The sequence below is a fragment of the Cervus elaphus genome, chromosome 14 (genome assembly GCF_910594005.1).
Source record: "Cervus elaphus chromosome 14, mCerEla1.1, whole genome shotgun sequence".
In the NCBI taxonomy this organism is placed as follows: Eukaryota; Metazoa; Chordata; class Mammalia; order Artiodactyla; family Cervidae; genus Cervus; species Cervus elaphus.
Genome location: NC_057828.1, coordinates 66996964 through 67006370, shown reverse-complemented (window position 1 = coordinate 67006370; position 9407 = coordinate 66996964). Strand labels below are relative to the sequence as shown.

Here is a 9407-nt window from a genome sequence, read left to right as displayed (position 1 = left end):
TGGCTGTGCACCTAGGAGGGGGCACCCAAACCCTCAGGGGTTCAGAGAGAAAAGACTAGAACCTCTTGTCTATAATATTTTTTATCTTATTCTTTAAAAATTTCTATGCTGTGTACTTAAAAAAATGTGCCTAATATATTAGTAGAGGAGTATATGAATATATACTTTAAATAAATTAATAAACATACGGGGGGGGTGCATCTTGCAAGGTTTTTGCTGATAGGCATGTGTGGTCCAAAGAGATGGGCACCCACTGCTTTACAGAATCCGTGTTCACGGGGAGCCTGGGGAGGCTGCCCTGCTGGGCGCTCATGCCCCTCTGAGAAGCTTTTGCAGGTGCCCACAAAAGCAAAGCCTCAAGATTATCTCCCAGACCTGAATAAGAGCTGAGGTCTCCTGGTCCCGCTGCTCGATTTTCCTTAAATGTTAAGGCCTTATCCTCAAGAAAACACAGATGCCCCTGGGAACAGCACAGACACAGCCTTTGACCCTGGCAAGGAAGCCTTTTGATCTCTGCCCAGTGATGGAGAGGGCACTGGACCAGGGCAGACAATGGGCAGAGGATGCCCGAAGGCAGACCTGGCCAGATTCCATGACCACACCCCCGCTCAGGGGACCTTCTAGGCCTTCACTTTAAAGCAGGTGTATTTGAGGCCAAACGCTCTGTCAGTTTCCAGCATCGTGATGACCACAGGCTGAATTCTCATCAAAACGCCTAGGCGGCTGTGAAATTCGCGTGGGAACCACAAGACACAGAATTAGAAAATTCCTCTGCAAGGAGCCAGAGGAATATCTGGGAAAAGAGTAGGTGTGTGAGCTACAGTCTTTCTGAGAGTCCAGAAGGCTGGTGAACATGCCAGCCTGCAGCCAGGACAGCAGCTGTGGGGTTTGTGCCAAGAAGGTGAGTCCCAAGCAGCCCTTAGGGCTCTTGGGGATCCCCGGGCAGAAGACCTGAGCCACTTAGCTAGGAAAACTGCCTTCAGCCCCCAACGCCCTCAGCTTCTCAAGGAAATGATGCTACCTGCTGTGGCCTTTTCTTGAGTTTCTAGAAACCATTCTCTCCCACAGCTAGTGTTTGGATGCATCTAATTCTTTTTCTTCTCCTTCTAACAATTTGTCTGGGGGGCAAGGGAAAGAGAAATCCAATGCTCTGAGCTCTAAAGAGGTTCTTTGGAAAGCCTAAAAGGCACCTGGAGTTGTCTGCACAGAGAGATCCTGCTGTCTCCGAGCCCCCAGGGGGGGGCCTCCCCGCCCCCATGAGGCTCATGGCTGCTGTTCGGGCTGGCAGGTATTTTCCACGTGCATACAGTCTATCTGTGCTCTTGTGTCTTGTTTGAATTTCCCTTTCTTTGGCAGGACACAGGTGCACACCACAGACACAGCGGAGGCTTGGCCACCAGGTGGGACCCAACCCAGGGAAAGGCTGTCCCAGGGAGGCTGCCTGCGGGTAGAATGAATGAAGGCCTCATGCCCAGGGTGGGGAAATCCTTGGCGGCTTCCCACGTATTTATCTTTGGGTGTACCCTCATCCTGAGCTCTAGGCCAGCCAGTTCCCAGGAGGTATTTTTAGTCTGGGTGGCTCTACAAGACAGGTCAGGATGACCTAGAGCTGTCCCCTGTATGTCTCTAAATCCAGCCCGGGGTAAAGCCCTTGAGAGCAAACAGCTCTAGGGGAGAGGACCAGGAGCTGGGGCAGGGATGGAGGATACACGGGAATAAATCATCTCAGGAAGCATCTGTGCCCTTCCATGGTGAGGACGGGACTCCTGGTCCCGACCGGGACCACACTTACCTCTCTGGTGGCCTCAGAAGTGGGCTTCAGAGAGCCAAGCACCACCCACAGCCGCCTTATGCCCCCGGGGCGGGGTCCCTGGCTGCCTTGCCTGCGTCTCCTCTCCGTCCTCAGCTCCCACTCCAGCTGCTTCTGTGCCTGAGGCCCTGACCACCCACGCTGGCCAGTCTTTCGCCTGTGTCCCATGCTGTCCCCTCAGCCTGAAGGCCCTCTGCGGTGCTTTCCCTCAGGCCTCTGACACACTCAGGCTTTGAAGTCCCTTCTTTTGGGACGCCCCCGGTTTGAAAAGCTGGGCGGATGCCCCTCTGAGATGCTCCCTCGGCACCCCGTAGGAATTTCCTGCAGCACCGCCTCCCACACTGTCTTCCCCACTAATGATGGGCTCCTCGCGGGCGGGAGCTGGGTTTGGGTCATCCGTGTACTGCTGGCGATTAGCTCAGTGCCTGGAGCTAATAATGAGATGCTCCAAATGATCTGTTAAATAACTGAGTCCTCGACACTGGGGAGTGAGTGAGTGAAAGTCGCTTAGTCGTGTCCGACTCTTTGCGACCCCATGGACTATACAGTCCATGGAATTCTCTAGGCCAGAATACTGGAGTGGGCAGCCTTTCCCGTCTCCAGAGGATCTTCCCAACCCAGGGATCGAACCCAGGTCTTCCACATTACAGGAGGATTCTTTACTAGTTGAGCCACCAGGGAAACTCACCAGGGAAGGCAATGCCAAAAATGCTACATCTGGGCCAACCTGGATGAAGGGGCCCAACCCCACTCCCCGTGCTGTCGTGTCCCAGTAGAGCTGGTGACATGCTGCAGTTGGGGTCACGCTGGCTGAGTGGGAGAGTGGAAGCGCTGGGGGATTCGCCTGGGCCTGGCCCGTGTGCCGTATTGCCCAAAGTTGGAAAGACTGCTAATCAGAGTCCAGGTGGGGGAGCCCAGGTGAGTGAAAGATGCTAATGGCTGGCATCAGGGCACAGAGGGGGCGCAAGGCCAGACACCAGCAGACTTCCATCCTCCTATTTGGGTCTCACTCAGACTTTGGAGAGTGTGATCACTAGCTTTTCCTAGTTTGGTATTATTATAATTATACTCATGATTTCTTAGACGTTATCTTAGAGATTATACAAAGCCAAATGCAGCTCTTCTTGAAGTACTTAAATGATAAAGTATGTATTTTTTCTCCATGTATCTTTCTGTGGCGTGTATATGAGTGTGTTAGGAAATTGATCCAAATTTAGAGTCCTAATAAAGCAGCTGCCTGATTCTGCTCCAGGAAAATCGATACAAAAATTCAAAAATGAATTTGCGTCTCGCTCTGAATGGAAAAGCTGGCTTGTAATCGAAACTTCCCTTGCTCATTTGACTGTCAAGGGAGAAGGCTGTCTGAAGATCTGGACTGAAAAGGCAGAAACCAGGGGCTGTTCAATCACTTCTGGGTCCAAGCCCAGTGGTCTCCAACGTTCTAGAGCTATTTTTCAACCCGAGGGACCCTAAGGCAGTTTTGGCCGAGTTCGAGTTTGTGGTGTTCATGTTTACTGCCTCTAAGTCTTACTCAATCAGATGCATAAGCCTTGGGCTAAAAATAACCCCTGAAAAGGAAAGAAGGGAGCGTTCAGAGAAGATAGGGAAGACAGTATTAGAATAGGGCCTTTGGTTTAGGGGTGAGTCTTGCTAAATTAAAGCGATTTTTCTCTGGCTTCCAAGAGATAAGAGTCAGTTCCGACACCATCTTAAAGCATTTTGACAGTTACCATGTTAGAAAGAGGCGGGAATCTTGGGGACAGTTTTCATGAGAAAACAGGACATAGCATCCCCTTGACACAAGGAAACTCTTTTGATTCTTTCAAGCTAAGAAAGTGAGGGTGGAGGCAGGTCCCCTCTAGGCAGCACCTTTAACAGTTGCTATGGAGACATGAATCATCTTCTTCAGAGGTTGTTGTGCCTTTAGAAGCAACGAGAGGAACTCCGGGGAATTCTCAGACTCTCCTGACCTTGGAACAAATTATTTAAATGCCTATCCAAGTCACTACATGACCATCTAAAACATTAAAGGTCTTGAAAGAGATTCACATCTAGTTTCAATGCTTACACCAGCCTGGGAAACACAGAGCTCCTAGTCCAAAGATCAAAAAGAGACGTCAAACCCTAGCCCACAAGAAAGAATTTCAAGTTAATGGTCTAGGCATTGCCCTTCCTCCACCTTTGGAGATCAGGTTCTCTTAAACTTCTCAGAAGGTTAAGGCTTTTTACTTTCTTCAAAGGACGCATTCTGGGATGAAACAAGACTTGGGACCCAGGAAAGAAATCAGGGCACTCAAAAGCCTGTTCTGGCCACATCGGATGCCTAACTGTAGACAACGGCCTTCTTTTCCAGATGCTGAAAGTATTCCAAGGAGAGAGAGATGTGTCTAAAACCCCAAAGCCTTTTCCTTCCAGGCACAAACACCCTGCTAGCCTCTCCTGGTTTGTTGTCGCTCATCAGATATGGGAAGGCCGAGAAAACACTCCCCCAGGGGAAACCATGCTGGTGATGAGCCCAGGAAAGACTCTGCAAGAGGGAGATGCCCCCAAAGGGTTGTTTTCACAGTGTTACGTTGCAAAGGGCATAATAATAATAAAATTTTTGGAAAAGCACTTGAATGACATCTTTCCTTCTTTCAACATGGGCATTTATGTTGGATGGATGCATTCTACACTTATGATACACTACTCAGAACATGGGGGTAACTGATTCACTTCCCAGGATTATTGTGACAAGACAGTTATAAAAATGCCTAGCACAGTATCTGGCACAGAGTGAGTTTAAATAATAAATGTTAGTTCCTTTTCCTCTTTCCCTAAGATTAGATTAGATCCCAGGTAAGGTACAAGAGTCTTCTGAAAAGCATGGCGTAAGTAGTGAGCCCATCCTAAGGTTTCTCACAAAAGTAAATCTATTTACCCACAAACCTCATGTTCTTCCATGGCATTTCACTCTCTTCCAGAGACAAACAAAAAAGTGACTGAAGTCAAGGGCATTTTCTCCCCTTGGAAAAACATGTCCATTCATTGGCAAAGGCAATTCATAGAACTTATCCATGAAATTCCAAAGGTCGATGGCAGGGACCTGGGCTGTGTGGAAGCTGACTGCCTCACCCGGCTTCACACAAGCGCCTGGGGTGGAGAGAGGGGCAGGGAGAGGTGTCCAGTAATCCCCCTGTGTCACTGAGAAGCCGCCTTCCAGCTTCGAGCCACCTTTTCATTATCTCCTCTCTCCCTGACCAGGTCTTATTCTTCTACTAGGGTTTTAAGCAACTTAGCAAAAAGTTTAATTTCTGAGCGGTACAAAGAAATAAAGCTCTGAGTGCATCTTCCAGGGGAAAGCAGATTTTATGTAAAATTATACAGTGTAATCTGATATTTGTTTTTTTTTTTTTTTAAATGATGGAGTTGGGAGGAGGGAGACAGCCGATTGTTTTGCCTGTCATAAAAAATACATGAGTCCCAGAGTCCAAGAATCAGAGTCCGTATTTTCCTAGATTAAGAATTTGATAATTTTTCTTCCCATCAAACTGACATATTTAACTGAGTTTCTTTTCTAAAACCAGTAGACATGGAAACGCTCTTTTAAATTCTTGCCGATGTCTAAGCAGGACTTGTCATCAGTATGCCAAGGGGCCTCATAGGCTACTGAGGTAAACTGCATAAGAGGTATAATTTCTGCTCTTAGCAGGCTTAGGGGAGAAGCTGGCCCTAAGAGAGAAGTCTCAATGAAACTGGGAGGACAAAGTTGTAAGTCAAACTGGGACCGAGAGGGGGCGCCATCATCCCTGGGCCCGCTCCTGGGGGCTGGGCTTGCGAGCCTGCGGGAGCCCCGACACGGAGGTGGAGGAGGCTGGCACGCACAGAGGCTAAAGAACCGAGGTTGCTCCTCAGTCTGGGCATCAGAGCCCGCCTCAGACCCTGGGCGCTGCAGACTCGGAGAGAGAGACCTATCTCCCAGCAGGCCGGGGGGGCGGCCGCTGCTGTGTCTGAGGGCTGACCTAGTTTTCTGTCCCCAGACTTTGTACCTTCTTTGTCCCTAAATAGACCATAACACCGCCCTGCGCTCCAGCCCGGGGCTCGCAGGCATCACTGAGGTTTAAAAGCCTCTTTTTAAGCTCCTCAGCCGGTAACAAACACGCATTCAATTATGACAGCAGTACTCCGTGATCCCGAATCTCCGCCAACCAAAAGAAAGCTACGCACAGACTCCTGAACTTTTACAATTGGACAGCTCAGAGCACAGAGGGCGTGAGTAATCCCGCAGTAAATCTTGCCGACAGTCCGCCCTGCCCACTGGCCGCTAAACAGCTGGATCCTGCATCGCACCCGGCTCACGCCATTCCCTCGACCTGCTCTGTCCTAAATGCTCCTGGGTCCATCTCTCATCCTTTGTCTACCTCCCTCCGCCAGGCCCTTTCCCTCCCTCCCTCCCAGAGGCCTCAGAGATAACAGCCAGCAGAAGCACTAGCTTTCAGATTATTCTTTCATTGTATCTGAGACAATGTGCTTAACAGGTTCAGATACACAGGGGGGTGTGGGGGGGCGGGGGGAAGAAAGGCAACAGGTTTTTGCGTTAGACCTTTTCAGAAGGCATAAAAAATCAAATACAAACACAGATCACTTGACAATTTTATGATTAAAACCGACAAATGGAAAACAGTTTTGAGTGTTGCTAACATAATCAAGCATTTCATGCCAACCAGCTCAGCCGCCCCGTTTCTCAGATCTAAGTGTACCACGCGTGTTGCAGGTGAAATCACTTTTGCACATCAGCGAGGTAGCCAGTGTTAAACCTGGAGGACAGAACCCAGGTGAAAAACCACTGGTTCACGGAAACGACACTTGAAACCCTCAAAAATTAGATTCCAAGGGACACGTGGTTCTGTGTATGTGTGTATCATGTCAAAATGTTAAATGTGACCAGAAGAAAAATGATGTGAGCATGTTTTATCTCGGTTGAAGGTGGTGGTTTTCTGGGAAGACGCTATCCGAGACACCAAATGGAAGGCGTTCAGTGTCTGCTTCATTCTTGCTTGATAAGAGCAAGGGATCTCAGGAAAAGGTCATTCTCGGAATAGTGAGCAAGTCTCCGGTGCACAAGTTTGAGGTGGGGCTCAGCAGTTCGTTTACAGTTGAGGAAAACTATTTTAGTCACTTGGCCAAAAAAACCATACAAAGGGAGGGGATGCAAAACCCTAGGCGACTTGAACTCTCCCTGCATTTTTTTCTGCTTGAAGCAGGATAAAAAGCCTGAAATTTTGGCTGCGTCTCTATTTATGTAACAACCACAGCTGCTCCCCAAAATAGCTGCCGCTGCCGGCGGAAAGAAGGAAGGGCTTTTGTTGCTAATGTTTCAGTCCGTTTTCTCTAGTGCCTGACTGAGTTTCCTTCCCCTCATGTTTGGTGTGTGCTCTGGGTCCAAAAGGAGATAAGGAATTTCTCCCTGGACACATTAGTGGTGCCATCAGCGATATGGATGGATTTTCAAGTCAAGGCTCATCTTTGCAGCGAGATGACACTAAGCTTCCTAGTCTAGTAGGTGGCAGGTAATCTCTTGACCACCCAGAACGTATTAACTACCCAGCTTCGGAGGGCAGTACAGTGGCTGATAGTGAGGCCTTCTGTGTTCATAACTCCACAAAGAGAAACATACAGTGCTTTTTCTGTGTTTTATTTGTGTGTGTGTGTGTGTGTGTGTGTGTGTGTGTGGGTGGGTGGAACAAATCCAAACCTGGACTGCTGGCGTGGCATTGAACAGGGTGCCCTCCCCCAAAAGTAACAAAGAGAACTCTCGTCAAAGCTATCGGACATGTTAAAAAAATACAAAAGTTATTTTCTCCTTTTGATTGCTATTTACTTGTGACAACATGTGTTAAAAATATTACTTCTGTCTTTGAGAAGAGATCATTCTCTTCATAGAATATGGAAAAATAAACTCTACCAAACCCACAGTTCACGTTCCCCACTACGGCCCGGGGCTTTGGCTTTCGCATCTCTGAAAATCATCACCAGTGTCAATGGGATACTATGTTTTCCAGGCGGCAAAGGCTTTTCACTGCACCATCCAGCGCTGCCAACAAGAGAATAGCAGTGGCAAGGCCCACGTGACATCTCGAAGGGAGAGGATTAGGAAGTAGGGTGGTCTATTTGCTGACAAAGTGAAAGGTAACGGGGTGGTTTCAGGCCCTCCTAACAAGCCGCAGGGTGTCCCCTCATCACCTCTGACCACTGCCAGCACTGCGCTCGCGTGGCGGGTGGTACATGGGATGGTAGGGAGCCATCAAGGTGCCATTGCTAGGAGGACTCAGCTTCCGCACCCAGGATCATCATAAAACATTGAGCTGGATGAATGGGAGAAGACAAGGATACATAAAAACAGTAAAATGTTTATTTTCTTAGAAAAAAAAGTGGGCAAGAGGGATTCAAAATGATTGTGATCACACTTCCGTCTGCATCTGAGCAAAACTGATATTGCAAGCTTGATCTTTGATTAAGAGACCCAGGAAATGAAACCACCTGCTGCCCGCTCCTATGTCACTTCCAGGAGTCATGTCATGACATGCTTTGAATTGATAATAGCGTCTCTACTTCTTCTTAGCAGAGAAACTAGGCTTGCCATAGCAACCATCCCATCTCCAAAGCGCAACAATGCCAGTGAGAAGCAAGGCTCTGGACTGCTGGGGGAGGCAGGGAGGAGGGAGGGGGGAAGGAGGTGCTTGTCTTAGAAGCAGAACCAGTCTAGAACAGAAGTTGGATATCTGAGTTCACCACTACCTCATCTTTTAGAAAATACGTTGGAGAGCATCTGTAAAACCAACAGTATCTTTAAGGTGAAATTGCAGAATTTTGCTGCAGACCTGGACACTGAGAGAAGTGAAAAGTTGCAACAAGTTTTAACTAGCAGCAACAAAGAAAGTTCGATAACAGTTTTTGTTTGTTTTTAGCAATATTCCTTTGCAAGTTCATTAAGAAACACTGTAATTTAATGGGGCATACGATACGGAACGATCTTCTTTTGCTATAGTGCTGTTCGCTGAAGAGAACCGACCTTTGCAAAGATTTCAACTGGGGTGTAACCTATTTACACAGTAGTAGCTCCCGGTTTGAGTGGTAGGATTGGTGCTATGTGATATCTTCTTCTTCCGAACAGTAATCTCGACCCTTGAGAGGAAAAGAAAAGAATAAGATGTGAATGAGAAGTTCAAAGCAGAGCTTGAGATAGTTACCTGCAACTCATCTTCTCAGTTTATGTCTCCCTGCAGTGAAACCCAGGCTTCTTCAGTGACTGCTGGGCACCAGGTAACTACACCAGGTAAATACACAAAAGTCATAAATACACATTGGCCAACTTGTAAACTGTATATACCTCATTGCTTTCAAGTTTTAGTAAGCTTCTAATAAGCCTTTGTTTTGTATTGGTAGGGCTTCCCTGATAGCTCAGTTGGTAAAGAATCCACCTGCAATGCAGGAGACCCCGGTTCTTGATTCCTGGGTTGGGAAGATCCCCCAGAGAAGGGATAGGCTACCCACTCCAGTATTCCTGGGTTTCCCTTGTGGCTCAGCTGGTAAAGAATCTGTCTGCAATGCAGATTCG

The 9407-nt window shown here is 48.0% G+C and overlaps 1 protein-coding gene across 1 annotated transcript in view; it reads right to left on the bottom strand.

The window, feature by feature from the left end:
• Positions 1–8179: 8179 nt before the first annotated feature.
• C14H1orf21 (chromosome 14 C1orf21 homolog) overlaps positions 8180–9407 on the bottom strand; it is a 233203-nt gene continuing 231975 nt past the window's right edge. Inside the window, exon 6 of the mRNA XM_043923080.1 lies at positions 8180–8974. Coding sequence (XP_043779015.1) covers positions 8936–8974 — 39 coding nt within the window. The 3' untranslated portion in view covers positions 8180–8935. The remainder of the gene's footprint in view (positions 8975–9407) is intronic.